This window comes from Myotis myotis, unplaced genomic scaffold (assembly GCF_014108235.1).
Source record: "Myotis myotis isolate mMyoMyo1 unplaced genomic scaffold, mMyoMyo1.p scaffold_m19_p_7, whole genome shotgun sequence".
Taxonomy (NCBI): domain Eukaryota; kingdom Metazoa; phylum Chordata; class Mammalia; order Chiroptera; family Vespertilionidae; genus Myotis; species Myotis myotis.
Window position 1 is genome coordinate 30038518 of NW_023416379.1, and position 19878 is coordinate 30058395.

Here is a 19878-nt window from a genome sequence, read left to right on the forward strand (position 1 = left end):
TTTTCCGTTGTCAAGGTGTTTAAAGACTTTAGGCATTTCATTGAACTCATTCTGCTTTTAGTCAAAAGCCATGCTATTTTCATTCTTTCACCAGACCATACAGTCTTCATTTCATTGGTTAAGCTACACATTTTATAATTGTGAGGAACCTGAATTGCATCAGTTTACTTAATTTGGCATAAAGAGAGTGCAAAGAAATACAGGGAAAAAGGGGACCAGCGGGGTGGGCAACCAGAGTTGGTCACTTGCAGCTTTTGTCTCTGGAATCATACAGTGTTGTTGCCTTTTTTATTTGTATTTTTTAAGGTTAAATGTGACTCAAGGCTTGTCTGTGCTCCAAGTTCAAGATTGTTTCTATTACTTTGTGTTTATTGGAAAACTATGAAAACCCTGTCATATGAACGGGGAGGGCGACCTGAACTTGGCATTTCTGCAAGACCAGGCACAAAGGGGGTTTTCGCCAAATATTTGTCTGATTGAATTATTAAACTGTTCTCTCTGTCAGAGAAATCTCTGCAAATATGTCTTTGTAAAGAACCGAAAATCTAAATAAGAGGTTAACTGTCTGGAAGAATGCTTTTATTTTTATTAAACGATGACTTCTGACATTCCCAAACTGTTTCCCAGGGCGGGTCCCGCATTAGAGCCCATGAAAGCACCAGCTCTGCTTGAAAGCCATGAGCTTGAGTTCATTTAAATCTGATGTACATATATCTTGTTGCCCTCTTTGGGAAGTCATGGCACGTAACTTCCTCTGTTCTCTCCTCACAACTGATTAAGTATTTCCTTCTCTGTATGTTGCAGTTTTGTGACCTCATAATTTTAGTTACAATTTAGCACAGACTTTGAGGACCTGGGTTCGGAACCAAATTCTGTGGTATCCCATCCAGGTTCTGACTCTCAGTCGTCATGTCACCTCTACATCTCAGTTTCCTTACGTTAAAATACTATTATAAAGAAACAAATACTGCAAGTAAATAATACATCTAAATCTCTGTAAATCTCTTAGAACATGTCTGAGTGGTTGCTTTTACTATGTTGAAGAACATTGCTTGCTTTCACTCTCTGTTTTGGTATGGCCCACGAGCTAAAATTGTTTTTTACATTTTTACATTTTTGTGAAAAATCAGAAGAAGAATAAATATTTTGTGACACATAGACGTTATATGAAATTCAAATTTCAGAATCCACAAATAAAGTTTTATTGGAACCCAGTCATCATTCGGACCAGCTTATTTGTTTATGTAATGACTGTGGCTGTTTTCACATTACAACTGGATAGAGAGGTTTCAGTAGAGACCAACCCCCTGGCCAGCAGCACCTAACCTGGGTCCTCACTGGACCTTTACAAAAGACATTTTCTGACCCCTGCCATAGGGCACAGTGCACTGAATCACCACGCCTGCAGCTGTTACTCTCTGGGTTGTAGGCAGAACTTCCTATTGGGCTTAGGCTGTTTTTTTCCCAATCCACATCTGGGACAAATTGTGTTTGTCCGGGATATGTAGTATTATGTATTGGTTGGCCATATGTGCGGTGAGCATGGCTGTGCTTTTGTGTAATTTTGAACCATAGTTTTGGATTTGTATAAGCGTTGGTACCTTCTGGGAAGAGATTCACAGGTTGTATTTTGTCCTCTTGGCCGTCCTGCACGCGGTCCTTCTGAAGGTAACAGGTAGGAGTGAGTACACACTGATAGCACCATCCTTGGGGGTGGGGTGAGAAAGTGCTAGGATAAGGGGACAGCACAAAGCATATTTCTTATTGATTGCCATCAATATTTGTCTGAGAATTTGAAACAGAATAAAGAAAGGGTTGTTATGGTACGGTTTGTGTTTTTAAAGAAAATAAAGGCATTGGCTGCCCTTGTCTGAGTGAGTGAATTCTAGAAAGGCAGGATTGGGTCTCAGTCATATTTGTTTCAACAGAATGCTCCACAGGGAAACTTTCTCAAAATTTGTTGCTCAGTAGATGAATGAATGAATGGGATATGAGAGAGATGAAAAGAGTGTCTCATTCAGAAAAAATAATGCTACCTCTTAATTAACACCCCCCACTTCACCATTGAGCAGCAGTGGAGCTTAAGGAGGAATCCAGTGAGTGTTCTGCAGAATTACGCCATCCCATGGTGCATACCTAAAGCACAGGCGTGCTCTCGGATCAGCACATTCCTTAGTTTTGAATGGGATGTACCCCTTCGTGAATTCAGGACCTGGAAGATACTTGTCTATGAATTGACACTACCATGTACTCAGGTTCAGAGCTTGCTTTTGCATTCCTTCCTGGGATGAAGAAGTGCTTATTTGTTTTATCCATCTTTTCAGACATTGTTGAAATTTTATGGCACCTTTATGACAGTATAAATATTAAAGTTAAGAGTTTATGAGATGAATGACAACATTGCTTATTGAACTTCTGTCATCTTAGTTGTATTTTTGTTTTTTAAATTTTCACCCAAGGATATGTTTTACAGATTTTAGAGAGAAGGGGAGTGGGGAGGAAGGGAGAGGGAGAGGGAGAGAGAGACAGTGATGTATGAGAGAAACATCAATCAGTTGCCTCCTGTATGCACCCCCATTGAGGATTGAACCGACAACCTAAGTTATGTGTCCTGACTGGGATAGAACCGGCAGCCTTTCAGTGCACAGTGTGTGCTCCAACCAACTGAGCCACACTGGCCGGGACTGTCATTTTAGTTTTTTAATAGATGAGCAAATAAACACAGAAAAACCAAGTAACTTTGCCCAAAGTTATATGGTGGGTAGGAAGCTTTTCTCGTCTACAGTGAGGTCATTGATGGACATTCATAATTAGTTGTAACACGGACAGATATTTACATGTATTTTATTTTATATTATGCTGCTTTATATTATCTTGTTTATACATGGAAAGTGAATTTGAGAAGGGTTCAATGCTGCCCAGACATTATTTAGCTTCCCTTGTCATCATTATTTCCTACAATCCTTCCTGTGCTGAAATTGCCCTATTTGTTTCTCCCATTAACTTGACCTCTATTCTTGTCTCTTCGCTCTAAGACCAAGGTTGTTCACCTCTCCATGAGTCTGATTATTAGGTGGCAGGTGGCTGAAGTGCACTTTGGTTGGCGGAGGAAGGGGAAGGTAAGAGGCAGCAGGTGACCAGGCCACTTCTGCCCTTTGCTTTCCCTGAGAGCAGCAGGAGGTCTTTAATGTGCAGGAATCTCCCCCTTGCTCTGCCTCCCAAAATACTTCTGCCTCTGGACCCTGTCTCCTGCATCATGCAAATCTGTTTGTTATTGCAGTCGGTGGAGATCATCTATGTGTCCCTGACACCATCGCTGCTCACAAAAATGGTAACTGGGAAGAGAAGAGCAGCTTTGTTTCACATACAAATGAGTCATAGTTTATTCTTTACTGATTCTATGCTGAAAACTTGGCCATACTTCTCCTCATTTAGAGTATTTGGAGTATATGGAAAAGCCACATGTTAGAATCGTTTGTTGAATAAGAATTACATTTCATTTAAAAAATGTAATGAATGAAGAGGAGAGGAAAAGGGGATAAATGTGAAGTTTCAGGAAACCTCAGATGGCTCCCGTTTTCCTCCTCCATTTCAAACTCAGAGTAAAATTTTGCCTCATATGACTTTATGTATATGTTTTTTAAAGTAAAAAGGGAAGAAAGTAAAATAATTACTGCTTATAAAATATCTTTATTACTGAACGGATCTAGGATGATTAATCTCTGAAAATTTTTTATTAGGGAGAAATTTGATGTGACAGAATGACGCAGTATTTACTACAGTGGACTTTGTAGTTTTCTGGACATCTTCACGTAGTATAAATTATTTGATCTTTACTATAATCTGTGACTCAGAAACAGGTTCAATAGCTGACTTAGATTCACCAGCAAATTAATGGTCAAACTGGGATTAAGGCTGAGCTTCCTGATTTTCTGTGTGGTGATCGTCCCGCTGCACACAACTCGTCTGATCACACAGACAGTCAGGATGGGATGCGCCTGGGATGGGGTGGCATCTCCTGGTTTCAAACACCAGAGCCTGTTTCTCGGGGCAGCTGATGCTATTTATCAGTCAGGGACGAGAGGAAGAGAGTTTAAGAATTCTATAAGCTTTATTATTGAAAACACTGAACCGATACTGAACTTCACACAGAGCCCAAAGCATGTTAATCATTCAGAAATGAAATTGCTAGAAATACAGACCTAGAACCCACGAGCTGAAATTCATGCTCCCATAATGGAAATACAACAAGACAGTCTCCTACCATGAGTGTAAGGGCAGTGATGGAATAAGGACCCGCACACTTTTCATTGGCCTCTGTACCCAGGTGTTTGGAAACTCACTTATAATTTTACTGTATCTTCTTATTATTCCTTCTCAGGACTATATACCATCGTCAAGGTGTTGACATCTACCAAAGCTTTATTTGCTCCCTTTCTAAGAAATAATGCAATTTAAATCCTTCAGCTCACAACATTTGTGATGAGATCTCAACGTTCTCTGTGTTTATGTTTATTCTTTTGATACAAGGCAAAGTTGTATAGTCAGCTGATCATTAGAAAACATAAACCATTCCTTTGCCTGCCAGGCATGTATGGAATTTTTGCTGCTGAATTAAGTGGTATTTTACTGTTTCTTATGCAGAGTGGAAAACCGCCCATCAGTGATATGTTCACAGACCTCAAAGATGGAAGGAAACTGTTGGATCTTCTGGAAGGTCTCACGGGAGCATCGCTGGTAAGAGGCGTCAGCCTAGAGAACCAGGACAAGGCGTTGCCTGTCTCTCAGCTTTAGTGGTACTTGAGGACCCACTGGGGCTGCTCAAAATGTAAAAGCTGACATACGAATGTTTAAAAAAAGTGTTTCAATGAACTTTTTGATAGAGCAATATTCAGGCTTTCTGGGAGGGTACTATACGTTTATCAAAGATAAAATTACTCAAATGTTTATTTTTCTCAGACAGCCCAGTAGAGAATGATAAAGAGGAACGGATACATAAAGAGGGCATCGTGTTTTGAATAGCAGGGCATATAGAGACACGGTTAAATGTTATTTAACAAATATTAAAACAAGGCTGTTCAAATGATGAGATTTATTTTTATTCAAATCTTCAGTATTATTTTATTTCTCCATCAAATCCCACTCTGTTACTTTATATGCAAGGTACTGTTTACGTACACAGAAATAGCTCTGCTAAGGAAGAGAGTGCAATTTATGAACACAGACGTGAACACTGGAGGTAGAATTACTATGAAAGGTATAGAGAGATGCACTCCCAAAGATGAATTCCTTTCTTACCAAAGTGTGGGGTGCTGCACACTCCCTTTTGCCTTCCAGATGGTGGGCAGGCCTGCAGAAGAGGCTGATCCCTCTCTCAGATAAGATTGCCTGGCCAGTGAGGCAGGAAGATGCCTCCCAGATCACCTTTCCCCAGGTGGCAATTCCTGCCTTCCCCCTTGTAATGCTAGCTGGAACCTGGGATAGCGCCCCCGAGCCCCCCGGCTCTGTCCACCCTAGTGAAGTATGGATGTGATACGACTTCTAAACTTCCCTTCATCCAGACCAATTTAGAGAAAAGAAGCTTTGTCCCCCAAACTTTGTGCATTGGAATCACCAGGGAATTCTAAAAATTCCAAACCTTTACTGCACCCAGGCTCCCTAAGTCAAAGAGGCTTTGGTGTTTTGGGAAGCTCACTGGAGGCTTCAGTGTCCAGGGAAGCTGGGGAACTACCGCCTTACGGTGTTGGAGTGGGGGAGTTTTCACCGGCAACACCAGCCTCGACGCGGCCTGAGAAGCAGCCAGAGCTCCAGCACAGAGGGGTCTCCATGCTGAGCTGCTGTGCTCTGTCCATCTCAATGTCATTTTTTTTTGTCAGGCTGTGGAGGGACTGTCTCACTTGATGTTGTGTTTTATTTTCCAGCCGAAGGAACGTGGTTCCACAAGGGTGCATGCTTTAAATAATGTCAACAGAGTGCTGCAGGTTTTACATCAGAACAACGTAAGTTGGTCAGGTGACCTAGGGGCTCTTGGGTGCCATCGGGATTATTCATTGTTGAAACCAGCCACCTGCTCTGTGCATGGGCATCAGTTCATTTATGGAAACATTTTTCTTACGAGAAGTTTTGAACTTTTTCTATGAGTGAAGGGATAGTCACTCTTTTTTTCTGATTACTTTAATGATTTAGTGTGCAAGTAACACATTTTTGAGATTTAGGTTTACCTGATTTCTCTTATCATTCACATGTGCGGCTGTCCAGATGTGCTCAACCCCAAGTCTCAGCTTCCGTGGAGCAATTGTCTGAACCTTTATTTTCTTTTATCGTGTCAGGTGGATTTGGTGAATATCGGGGGAACGGACATTGTAGATGGAAATCACAAGCTGACGCTGGGCTTGCTGTGGAGCATCATTTTGCACTGGCAGGTGGGGCATTTTCAGTCACTTACTAAACTGGAATGTGTCATTTGTGTTATTAGTTTCTGAGCTCTGCATCACAGAGCACCACACACTGGGTGGCTTCGACAACAGAAATTATTTTCTGCCAATTCTGGAGGCTGCACAGCTGAGATCAAATTGTCAGCAAGGATTTCTTTTCTGCAGCCTCTTTCCTGGGCTTGTGGGTCCTTCTTCCCTTGGTCCCCACATGGTCTTCCTCCTGTGTATGTCATATCCTAATCTTGGCTTCTTATGCCAAGAAACCAGTCATATTGGATGAGGCCCCTTCCCCCTCCCCCATATGTTTACCTTAATTACCTCTTTCAAGACCCTTTCTCCAAATACAGTCACATTACGAGGTCCTGGGCGTTAGGACTTCAACATAGAATTTTGCGGGGGACACCATTCAACGCCTACCAGTTTGGAATGGAAGAGACAGACAAACTGCTCTATTTTCTTGGCCTAGACAAAAGAAAATGCCTTTTTAAAATATTGAATTTAAAAATTTCAGACATCAAAAAGTTGCTAAAATAGCCCTGACCTGTTTGGCTCAGTGGATGGAGCCTCGGCCTGCGGACTGAAGGGTCCCGGGTTCGATTCCGGTCAAGGGCATATACCTTGGTTGCAGGCACATCCCTGGTGGGGGGTGTGCAGAAGGCAGCTGATCGATGTTCCTCTCTCATCGATGTTTCTGACTCTCTGTCCTTCTCCCTTCCTCTCTGTAAAAAATCAATAAAATATATATATTTTTTAAAATGTTGCTAAAATAGCTCAAAGAAATTCCAGGTACCTTTACTCAGATTCCCCAAATGTTAACAATTGTCTGTATTTGTGTTTTCTCTCTCTTTTTCTCTTTGCCTAAATGCTTCAGTGTATATTTTCTAAAAACAAATTGTTCTCCTAAAATCAAGGAGTTCTCTTACACAACTACAATATTTTGTCATAATATAAAATGTGTACTATAACATTAATAGTTCTAACTTACTTATCATGTCTCTTTCATCTTCTTTACTCTGGAATAGTTTCTGAGGCTCTGTGTTTTATGATATTGACATTTTTGAAGAGTACTGGACAGTTATTTTGTAGAATGTCTCTTTTTGTGGGTTGCTGATATTCTCTCATGATTAGATTCAGGTTATTCATTTTGGGCAGGAATGCCGCAAAAGTGATATTGATTTATTCTTGGTGCACCTCACCAGAAAACACACAATGTCCATTAGGTTTGTTCTGGCAGGGTTAACTTTCATCATTTGGGTAATGTGGTATCTGCCTATGCCTCCACTGTAACGTGACTGTCCCATGTTATTAAAAAAATATCTTGTGAGATATACTTTGAGACTGTGTAAATATTCAGCTACTTATCAAATCTTCCCCATTAGTTTATTTTATTTTATTATTTTACTTATTGATTAAGGTATTACATATGTGTCCTTATCACCCCATTGTCCCCCTACCTCCCACTCATGTCCTCACCCCCCTGTTGTCTGTGTCCATTGGCTAGGCTTATATGCATGCATACAAGTCCTTTAGTTACTCTCGCCCCCTTACTCCCGCCCTCCCCTACCTTCCCTCTGAGGTTTGACAGTCTGATCAATGCTTCTGTGTCTCTGGATCTGTTTTTGTTCATCAGTCTATGTTGTTCATTATATTCTATAAATGAGTGAAATCATGTGATATTTATCTTTCTCTGACTGGCTTATTTCGCTTAGCATAATGCTCTCCAGTTCTATCCATGATGTTGCAAATGGTTAAGATCCATTCATAATTGTTAGCTGATCAGTTAATATTATGATGCTTGGCAAATAGTAAATTTCTAATGTCATTGTTCCTTCTACATTGTAAGGAAGAGCTTTCCCTTGACTCTTGTTTATCTGTCTGTCCATCTACTTTTTAATTCATTCATTGTACATGCAGTGTACACTCAGGGATTTTTACGTATTTAATAGCCTGTAACTTTGCTATTATTATTTATTTTGATGCTTAAATTATCCTAAATTTGGCCCATGTGATTGATCCCCCCCCCTCCCCAAATCAGCTCTTGTGTCCTTTTGACATGTCCACATCACTTTTGAGCACTTTCTTAAAACACATGAATTTCTTTAGAATAATAATGTGCAATATTAGTTCTTTTTTTTTTTTAAATATATTTTATTGATTTTTTACAGAGAGGAAGGGAGAGAGATAGAGAGTTAGAAACATCAATGAGAGAGAAACATCGATCAGCTGCCTCCTGCACATCTCCTACTGGGGATGTGCCCGCAACCCAGGTACATGCCCTTGACCGGAATCGAACCTGGGACCTTTCAGTCCGCAGGCCGACGCTCTATCCACTGAGCCAAACCGGTTTCGGCTGCAATATTAGTTCTTGATATAATCGGAAAAGTTACTTCATTCTTTGATTTTGCATTCAGTCAAAAGGTCTACCTTGCATCCTCATCTTTTGTAGAAAATCAAAACTGAGTTTTCTTCCTATCAAAAGTTCTTTGTAAATGTATAGTATTAAAGTATTATTCTTTTAGTGACTATAAAAGTAATGTTTATTGTAACCAAATCTAATATAAGTATTTGTTAAGATATAGAAAGTATGGTAATGTATAATGATGAAGTAAAAAATCACCTCTAAATCCTAGTACTTCAAAATAATCACTGTTTAAAGAAAAATTTGAAATAAATTGAATAGCCAGTGTGACCTGATCCATATGGTTAATTAATGAAATAGTCCTCATTCAAGGACTTGATCTCAGTAGCTGCTTTAAGTCAGAGGCAGACATGGTTTCTCTCCCAGGTGAAAGATGTGATGAAGGACATCATGTCAGCCTTGCAGCAGACAAACAGCGAGAAGATCCTGCTGAGCTGGGTGCGCCAGTCCACCAGGCCATACAGCCAGGTCAACGTCCTCAACTTCACCACCAGCTGGACAGACGGACTCGCCTTTAATGCCCTGCTCCACCGACATAAGTGAGACATGACTCTACTTAGACGTGGACTTTCCAAATGTGTATCTCCTTTCTCCCTCCCTCACTGCTCCTCCCTAAAGCCCCTCCCCACTACCCCTGCTATCCTCTCTGCACACCTTCTACCAAAATATTAAGAAAAGAAATATCATGGAAAAAACTACCCACCAAGTGTGTATTCTGTAGGACTTAAATGGCACAGTGCAGCCACGGTTGCTTCTATGTATTCATAAGTTAAAACATGTAAAATGATTCACATAGTTCAGACCCACTCATTCAGCACTAACCAGAAATATATGCAAAGAATTGTGCTAGTATTTATTCTTGTACCAAAGGGAAAGTTCTATAATTCAGTGCAATCCCAGTTAATTATAGAAAATGATTTTCTAATGAAATTTGTAAACAGATTCTAATTATATGAAAGACCAAAGGCCCATGAGGAGCCAGTACAATTGTGAAACAGTAGAACCAGGCTGAAGTACTTCTCAAACAGAAACCAAAACTAATTATGAAGCTACATTAATTAAAACTATAGTGCTATAAATAAATACACTAATTTAATTATAGGCTGAACCATATGAAATTGCCAGTATTTGACTGTTTTTTTGACATATAACAATGGCATTTTCTATACTTCAACCTAACAGAATAAAGGGCTCAGAAATAGCTCCATCCTGATATACAACTGAACTGATTGCTATTAAAATAGATGGTATGGGAGAACTGGTTACCCATATGTAAATAATTGTATTGGATCTTTACCTCACCATACCCACAAATAAATTTCAGATGCATCAAGGATTTAAATGTGAAAGGTGAAATTTCGTACATGTTTTATTGCTATTTTAAATAATTTATTGTTTCAAGTTTTGTTTCCTGTATATGCTCTGTTTATATATAAAAATATAATTGACATCTCTATATCTTAGATCTAGAAACTTGTTAAAATTTTACAAAATTTAAATTTGTTTCTGTAGATTTAAAAACATATTTTTGGTAGACCATCCATAGATTATAATAGCCCCTCCCCTCCCCTCCCCTCCCCTCCCCTCCCCTCCCCTCCCTCCCCTCCTCTCCCCTCCCTTCTTCTTTTTCCCTGTTCATTTGTGCCTTGTCCTTCAATACAATATTGATTTGAATTGGTAATAGTGAGCAGAATATTTTGTTCTTGAAAATGAAGGGAATGTTTTTAATGTTTTACAATAACAATGATATTTGTGTAGCTTTTTTGATATATATATATTTTATCTGATTAGAGAACCCCCACACCCAATCTTTTTTCACTGTATTAGTTTAGAGAGGTTACCCTCTGTTCCTAGTTGGATAAGACTTGTAGTCAGAAAACTTGAGTTTTAGCCCAAACTTTTTTCCATTGATTACTTAATTGGTTCAATAAGTGTGTTTGTAGTACTTTCTCTGTGTTAGGCTCAGGTTGTACAACAGAGAAAAAAGGCAAACACCCCCATCTCCTTGGGGTTTATGTTCAAGTAGAGGGAGGCTGACAAGAAAGAAAGAAAAGGAAATGTAAGTTGTGTAGCATAAAGAAGTGGTAAACATGCTGAAGAAAAACGTAGCAGGCAAGAGGGGAGGCCAGTGGGTGCAGGGCGTGAGTAGGGAGAGTAATAGGAGATGAAGTCAGAAAGGAAACGGGTGGAGTGGGCGAGGCGATCCCAGGAGGTAGCTGGGTCTAGGATGAAGAACAGATAGAGTGCAAAAAAATCATCAACTTTTGGATAAGTCAAAGCACAAAATGTCCAATTTCTAGGATTAAAGGAAAATCTAGATAGAAATGAAATCCAAGTAATGTAATATGGACGGCGTGACGAGGGTAATTCTCTCAGGACCTTTGGTTTAGGAATATCCTGTGAACAGATTAAAGCTGGACTTTCCACTTGCTAATAACTGGTCTTTCAATAAGAGAATTAATTCATTAGTATTAATGCTGGTAATTGATGTATATAGGTTAATTTTTCATTTTTTCACCAATTTATTTTGAGCTTTTTATTTCTCTTTTCTGTACCTTTTTTTTTTCTTTTCTTTTTTTTATCTTATAGTAATAGGTTCGTCCTCCTCTTATTTCTCTTTTACTATTTGGGAAGTATTACATACTATTTTAATCTTCTAATGATTACTCCAGGAAATTTCATAGGTATGTTTAGCCAATACAAGAAACTTAGAATATATTATCCATTGTTTTCATTTTTATAAGTTACTTTAAAATACTATATATTTGACAGGGTTTTGGGATATACAGTTAAACTTTTTAATTTAAACTCACAAACAAAAAAAATCTAAAACTGCAATGTATTAGATTATAACAATGACCACTTCGTTTCCACATGTGTTGTTTTCATCGTGTTTTATTTGCATGGTGTTTTCAGACCTGATCTCTTCAGCTGGGATAGAGTTGTCAAGATGTCCCCCACTGAGAGACTTGAACATGCCTTCGGCCAGGCCCAAACGTACTTGGGAATTGAAAAGCTGTTAGATCCTGAAGGTATTGTTCCGTGCTTATTTTTAATCTTGATTTTGCTGCACAATTTTGGACACTTGAAGAGCAGTGTTTTTTGTTGTGGTGGTGTTCTTTTTTTCAAAAGGAATTATGAGAACTGAGCAGTGTTCTTCCTTTTGAAACATGGTGCAAGTCATTTTATGGCAGTTATTTGGACTTTTGTACTTAACAATTTGTAGGGTCCTTTAGGAGGAAATTTAATTACATCATTGGAGAATAGTTATTTGATGCCCCAAAAGAGTTAAAGTTTTAGGAAAATATAATTATTAGATAACCAATTCAGTATTTGGTTTATTTTACTGAAATGCATTTTTATATATGCTTCTTGTATGTGATGTGAAAACTTTAGTTACAAATGTTGTGGAATTTAATTCTAGAGTTATTTTTATAATATTAATAAAATCTGGCATTATCTTAAATGTCAGCTTATCTTGAGCATTTGGGAGAAGCTTTTAGGGAAGAATTTAAAGAAATGGGATGCTGAACAAAATTAAGAAAGTGTCCTTGCCTTTGTCTCATCTATCATTATATGAAACAGAAACTTACTGAGCTATGGTACTGCAAAAATTATATAATAGTATTGTTTATGGGTGCTGAGGATAGTTATTTTATATCTCCTACTGAGCTGTTCACATATTTTGGACATCTAATTTCAGCTGGTCTTTATTTCCTTCCCCTTTTAGATGTTGCTGTTCAGCTTCCTGACAAGAAATCCATAATTATGTATTTAACGTCTTTGTTTGAGGTGCTACCTCAGCAAGTCACCATAGATGCCATCCGTGAAGTAGAGACTCTCCCAAGGAAATACAAGAGAGAATGTGAAGAAGGGGATATTAATATACAGGTAAAGGTAAATTTTATTGAAATGTTTGACTGGCCGTATTTGTTATCTCTTTGGTACCAGATAAAAACACTTTTAGGTGATTATTTTTCTTTCCTTTTTTTTTTTTTTTTAAATGTTTTTATTAATTTGAGAGAGAGAGGAAGGGAGAGAGAGAGAGAGAGAGAGAGAGAGAGAGAGAGAACATTGATCAGCTGCCTCCTACTGGGGACTAAGCCCAAAACCCGGGCATGTGCCCTAACCGAGAATCAAACTGGCCACCGCTTGGTGCATAGGGCCAACGCTCCACCAGCTGAGCCACACTGGCCAGGGCAAAGGATTTTTTTTTTCTTCTTGACTGAGAACATCTTGGCTTGTCCACTTGCATACACCTTAGAAGTTCAATTTATCAGTTAGCATGCTGTCACGTGTCACATGTGTGTAACGGAAAACCATAACTCAACTGATTTCTTAAGAAGGAAATATACTGTTCCACACCATAAGGGGGCCCACAGCTGTGATGATACTGCTGCATGACATGCTTAAGAAGCAATGTTTTTCCATCATTTGGTCACCATCTTCCATCAGTGTCATTTTGTGTTAAAGGTGGTTTCTCTCATGTCAGCCTAGCTTTGTTCTAAGTACTAGTTTTCTTTTCATTTTGTCTTTAGCAAAAGGATTTTTACCATTATATTTTCATAAGGGCTATCAAAATACAAGGCTTATTTTCTCTCTCATTTAGAAGGAATGATTGACAGTATGTTACTCGGTGGGTTTTTCACTTAAAGATTTATAATTCAATAGGATGAAGATTCGTTTTTTAAAATAAAGTCATGAATTTTTCTTCCTGAGTTATCCTGCCTTGAATTAATGCATATTTTATCTTACTCTGTTTCAATGTAACTGGTCCTCTTAATTCGTAAAATGAGAGAATCTTAACAGTTGGGTAAGACCTTAAAAACTCGTTCAGTCCAACATTTCAGCAACCAAGAGATAGACATGAATTTCAAAATGATAAGAAATATATTTTAGAGAGGCAGAAGCATGGACTTTGAAGCTGAAATTATATTCCTGTCCCTACTTGTTGTGGATTGGTTACTTTCCCTCTCTCAACCACAGTTTTATCTGTAAAATCTGGATAAAATCACCCACTTTATAATGATAAGCAACTCAGAGTGTCTAAAATAATATTAATAAGCACTCCATAAGCAGCAGCTACCATTACTATAATTTCTCCGTCTTAATTTGTTTTGGTGTTCATTCTCACTCAACAAATTCCTTTGTAAAAATGTTCGTTAATTCTCATATGATGATAATGGTCTTGACTTGGGCATGCCATCTTCTTTTTCCTTTTCCAAGGTTCAAAGAACTTATTATTTCACATTTTTTTTGGAGTAGTAGGTACCAATCCTTTTAACTTCTTCATTCAAAAATAGTATGATGTATAGAAAAAGAAAAAGACTTACTGAGGAAAAGAGGCAAGAGATGGGGCCAAATTGTGATCCCAGGGCTCTTTTTTTTTTTTTAGTTTTGAAAGTCAAGTGAAATTGAGGAAAAGCTGTAATTTTTATAGCTGGGAAGCATTTGTCTCTAGTGGTGAAATTATTATCCTGCGTTAATGATGTGCCCTTTTAAGTGGCTCAGATAATTTGCTGAGCTTGCTTTTTGGTTTGAGTTATTTGTTTATTGAATTGGGCTTCTTTTGTTAGAAAGCTGGGGTATTTTACTTCTTATAGTTAAGGCCATTCTCTCTTAAAAAGAAAGATTTCATTTGCCTTTCATGAGGTGTAGATAAAATGATCACGTCTGTGTAGGGCTCAGGGTGGCATGATAAGAATTGTAGAACCTATTTTCTGTTTGATTAAGAGCAGGTGCATTAACCCGAACCTCTTCATTTGCATGCTTTCATTAGTGCCTTAGAGATTGAATTAAGATAATTAACGAAATAAAATGTGGTCCGCTTTTAATCATTTACTGTTTGACAGAGCTTGCCATCCGATACTTTGCAATGAACACTAATAGCCAGCCTTCCTCTCTCGCTGTGTCTTTCCACAAATGTGCTGCAGAGCAGTAGGTGGTCAGCAAATAGTTCTTGCATTTCTCTTTAATGTCTTGGTTGAAAGTCTCCTCTTGTGTTTTAACTAATACCTTCTGGACATTTGCATCCAGACAGTGCCTTCCATCTATCTCCCACCTCCCTAGATCCTAGTGCTTATCTCAGCGACCTCTGGCTGGTCACTCACTAAGTTTCCTAGTCTCAGATAGCCTCATTAGAGCAGAGAGGTTTGCTACTCAAAGTTCCCCAGGGCTATTTTGTGTCTACAGTTTCAGAACATGAAGTCCGGAACTTAACTCATTTTCCCTTCTCTGTCTTTGGTATCCAGTGTTTCATCTGTGCGCTCACGGATTCATTTTTTTAACTCCTGCATACAGTTGACTGGGTTCTATGTGATTCTTTCTCCAAAATGTGCCTGGTGCATGTTTCCTTTCTGTTCCAGCCCTCATGCTAATCGAAGACTCATCTTCTCTTGTCCTTTACAACACCCAGCCTCCCTCCACAATTCATCTCCGGCCACCGCACTGCAGTCGCGTGGACTGTTTCCTCTCCTTCCCCAAGACTCTACGTGTGGGTTTCTCTCTATGAAATGCTCCTCCACCCACTGTTTGCATGGCAAGCTTCCAATCTTTCCTCAGTGTCAATGGGACTTTTTCAGGGAAGTCTTCCCCCATTAACTTATTGAAATCCAACCCTACACACTCACTCATTCCGTTTTTTGCTGTCACAGTATTTTTGTAAACTATGTTAAGAATTTTAAATTGCATCTTGTAGCACTGGGAAAGCAGGGAAAGATTTTAAGTGGGGATGTCTTGCTATGTGATTATATTGTCAGGGATCATTCTGGAGGCTGAGTGAGAAGGGGTTGTAGGGGTGGCAGTGCGGGTGGCAACGGGAAGTGAGATACTGGTTAGCAGGTGAGCAGGCTGTTGTAGTCCTGGGGACAGACGATGCTGGTTGTGGAGATGGAAAGGTCTGGATGGCTTGGAGACGCATTTTGAAGGTAGGAATTGCTCACATATTAAACATGAGAGGTGAAAGAAAAAGAGAATCCAAGGCTGGCTCCCTGGTTCTTGGCTGGAGAAGCTTAGTGCATGAAGGAGCCACTTAGGAAAATGGAAAAGCATGAGGAAGAATAATTTTTGGGGAAAAAAAAAAAGGGTAAGTATAGACATGGTCTGATATGCCTTTCACATTGATGTGAAGATGTTAGGGTAGCTGGACAGAGGAGTCTGGAGTTTGGGTTCAGAAATAAAAAGGCAAATGTCTGTGGGATATAGATGGTTCTTTAAACCCAATGGGAATGAATGAAACCACTCAGAGCAAGTACACCGAGTTAAGAAAACAGGGCCCAGACTTAATTTTAAGGAGATTCATGACTTACAGATTGGCTGCGGAATCAGGAGGAAGATCAATGTGGTGTTACTGAGGCAGAGAAAGGAGGGCTTCAGGGGGGTGGGAAGTCAGCCATGGAGTGGGGTTGAGAGTTTAAGTAAGAGAGAGGGTGACCAGATCTCTAGGTTTGCTTGGGACAGTTCTGGTTTATGTGTGTTGTCCTAGCACCGTTTTTATAAAAATGTTCTAGTTTGTTGGTTAATAACATGGTCACCCTAAAGATCTTGCTAGAAGAGTGGATTTGTCAGTGGGAAGGTGTTTGGTGACATTGGCAAAGCCTTTTCAATTGCATGATGGGGACCAATACCAAACCTGAAAGGGACTGTTAACAAATCGTAGCTGTCAAATCCATGAGAATTTCTCATGTTTCCCCTCTACATTTGTGTATGTTTGAAATATATAAAAATTGTGGATGGGACGTGATTAAGTGAAGATAGTCTATCAGCAAATTTTAAAGAAATTTTGCTCTAAAAGGGAACAAATGAACGAAAGAGAGAGTTCATTTGGTTATAAGATTCTAAGGTAAATAAAAATATTCCATTGCTTGAGATAAATTTATTCCCATGGGCTTAAAAAAAAAAAAAGACTAGCAAGTAAACTAGAGGGTAGCAGCCTCCAAAAATTACCAGCAGCAGCTTGTATGTGTGGCTGCCTTTCAGGGTCAAAAATAAAGTGCTAACATGTATTTCAGTAAAAGCAGTTTCATTAGGGTCAGAGCAGAGTTCTAATCTTTACCTCCTTTTCTTTAACTGAGATTTACCCTTTAAGGCCCAACACAATCCTGCATGAACCTTTCCTATTTTAGCCCTGGCTGAACTCAAATAGCATCTCTAGACTTATCGGGACCATGGAATTTCTAGCTTCGCTAATAGCTATTACATTTTTGTTCAGAAGTGATTCACGTGGGTTATTTGTCTCTTTCCACCTATGCTGGGATCCCCGTGAGCATAGGATCCAGGAGGGCAGGCTGCTTCTGTGCTCTTTGCCATCCTCGGGCACTTCATACATGCTTTCCGAGTAGCTTCGGGCATGGCTCACCCAGCGCCTGAGAGCTGGCTGAATGTCTGAGACACAGTGGGCTCTTCCCCCCTGAGGGCTCTCTAGACAGTGTGTCTCCGTTGAACACCTTCTCATCTTCATGATGCTTGAGGGTTTTCTCTTGGCTTTGTTTTCCTAGAGCTCAGCGCTGGAGGAGGAGCACGGCAGCCCCCGGGCCGACACCCCCAGCACTGTCACCGAGGTGGACATGGACCTGGACAGCTATCAGACAGCCCTGGAGGACGTGCTGACCTGGTTGCTTTCTGCCGAGGACACGTTCCAGGAGCAGGAGGACATCTCGGAGGATGTGGAGGAAGTCAAGGAGCAGTTTGCCACCCACGAAGTAAATAATCTGTCGCCCATGAGCGGGCCCTGTCCGCCACGGTGCCTGTGCCTTATCGGGGCTCTGCCCTGCGATGTATGCTCCCTGAGTTCTGCTCCGCAGGAAGGTCACGGCACATTTTAGGACTCGTGATATTGAAATAGGGCTTTGTTTTAAAGTTGGCGTGGGTGACTCACTGTGCATTGGAATCAGGTTTCAGATTTTAATCTTATTGTAACTTGTAAAATCTGTGGAGCCACTGACACAAATCAATGCATGGCACTCCTAGTTTCTGAAGCGTATTGTTATAGTTAAAACACAAAGTGGCTAATTAATACAAATACACCAAGTCTTTAGACTTGGAATGTTCCCCAGGAAGCGGTTATTTTTATTTATTGTATGATTAAGCAAATGTCATATCCAGTGTTCATGTATGCTTTCATACAATGAAAATTTCCTACTATTTTGAGGATATAGTGTATTGCACTGTAGTGATTAGCTTATATAGAGATTTCTTTTTGATTAAGTAGTTGTTTTGTGCCAGTATGTTAATTGACAGGTCTCATGTGCTGTTTTGGTTTGAAAATAATAGAAGTTGTCAGATTCTTTCAGCAGTTTCTCTTGGGTGAGCATGGTGTTTTATTTATTCTGTTTTCTCATAATTCCATGTCATGATCTCTCAGTATCATAATCAGCATTTACTTAAAAATAGTTACTATTAGCAGATGTAATATTGTTTTCTTTGATCGATTATCCTTTTTTAGTTAGGCCAGTGCTTCTTTCCTATATTCAAAGTTGGGTCAAAGTCTACTTTATTTACACTCTACATGGCTGCCTTTTTCTGCAGCCTCGATATTGAAACATTAATTTATTTATGTATTTTTTGCAATGAGCTGCTCACAAATCACAATGATGTACCTTTCTAGGCTTTTATGATGGAGCTGACTGCACACCAGAGCAGCGTGGGGAGCGTCCTGCAGGCCGGAAACCAACTGATAACACAAGGGACTCTGTCCGATGAAGAGGAGTTTGAAATTCAGGAGCAGATGACCCTGCTGAATGCTAGATGGGAGGCCCTTAGGGTGGAGAGTATGGACAGACAGTCCCGGTGAGTGGAAGCAAAGAATGAACACTTTATTCCACAATGTGTGTTGCTCAGTTTCGTTGAAATAAATGTCTGTATGTCCGTGAATGCAAGATAATTACAGAGCTTGCCTTGTAAAATTTGACTCTTTTCTTTGTGTAATGCTGCTGGAGTTTTGTATGATCTTTGTTTCTCCTTTGATGTGTTAACCAAATTAAAAGGTAAAAGTTGGAGGACAGAAATTAGGTAAAAGGAAAGGACATTTTATATGGATAGATATTGACTTGCAGTATTAAAATTGGCTAACCATTAACCCATTGTGAAGACAGGATTATGTAGTATTTATTTACAATTTATTACATTTTTAAAGCAGTACTACCCGTCCCCGTACCCCCCCCTCCCCCCTGCCTCCCATGCTTCTTTTTTCTCCTCTGCATTGTGTATTAAGGAGCAAACTACATCCATTGCAATTTCCACCTATTTAATATGCAGGAATTCCTGATTGAAGAAACAATGATTCTGATAGGAATGGTGGGTGCTGTTATTTGCATTCTTGGACTGCATTTAATTGATTCCATTTAGGAGGAAAATGAAAGTGTTGTTTTTTTTGTGTGTTATTTTTTTGTTGTTGCTTGTTTCTATATTTAAAGATGAAGTGCTGCTTTAAATGGTTAGACAGGAGTGAGTTTCTGTGCCCCCCACCCCATCCCACCCAGTTTGCTTGCTGCCAGGAGTGTGTATTGTGTGCATTTGCCTTTGCAAAGGGGAAAAGCAAGTGGGACTGATGCTGTGTCCCTCCCCACAGGCTGCACGACGTGCTGATGGAGTTGCAGAAGCAGCAGCTGCAGCAGCTCTCTGCCTGGTTGACGCTCACGGAAGAACGCATTCAGAAGATGGAGACCTGTCCCCTGGATGATGATTTACAATCCTTGCAAAAGCTGCTAGAAGATCATAAAGTAAACCTGGCTCACATTTCTTTTCTACCTTATCAAATATGAAACAGCAGCACGTGGCCTTCTCACGGCTTCTGTCCTTAGTGCAGAGGTGGGACACTTCTCAGTGTCCTCTGCTCATCAGCAGCTTAGAGGGTGGAGTCCATGGGCATGTGACTTTACTAAAATTTTATGTGGGTATGTATAGTGTCCTAAGGAAAGCTCTATGCCAGTGGTTCTCAACCTTGGCTGCACATTAGTGGGCTGCCTCATCCTCCGGAAATTGTTTCTTTGTTACTAATGTTGTGGCCCCACCCCATAACAAAGAAAC

At 39.7% G+C, this 19878-nt stretch overlaps 1 protein-coding gene across 9 annotated transcripts in view; it reads left to right on the plus strand.

Moving 5' to 3' along the window:
- The window catches only part of UTRN (utrophin), a 443932-nt gene that overhangs the window by 100436 nt on the left and 323618 nt on the right, over positions 1-19878 (plus strand). For 7 of the 9 annotated variants that reach the window (XM_036316081.1, XM_036316082.1, XM_036316084.1 and 4 more), the window contains 9 exons: positions 4645-4737; positions 5922-5999; positions 6330-6422; positions 9220-9392; positions 11770-11885; positions 12584-12750; positions 17349-17552; positions 18458-18639; positions 19421-19571. In XM_036316081.1, the coding sequence (XP_036171974.1) occupies positions 4645-4737; positions 5922-5999; positions 6330-6422; positions 9220-9392; positions 11770-11885; positions 12584-12750; positions 17349-17552; positions 18458-18639; positions 19421-19571 (1257 nt within the window). The remainder of the gene's footprint in view (positions 1-4644; positions 4738-5921; positions 6000-6329; positions 6423-9219; positions 9393-11769; positions 11886-12583; positions 12751-17348; positions 17553-18457; positions 18640-19420; positions 19572-19878) is intronic. The other 2 variants (XM_036316083.1, XM_036316080.1) reach the window with 1 other exon arrangement.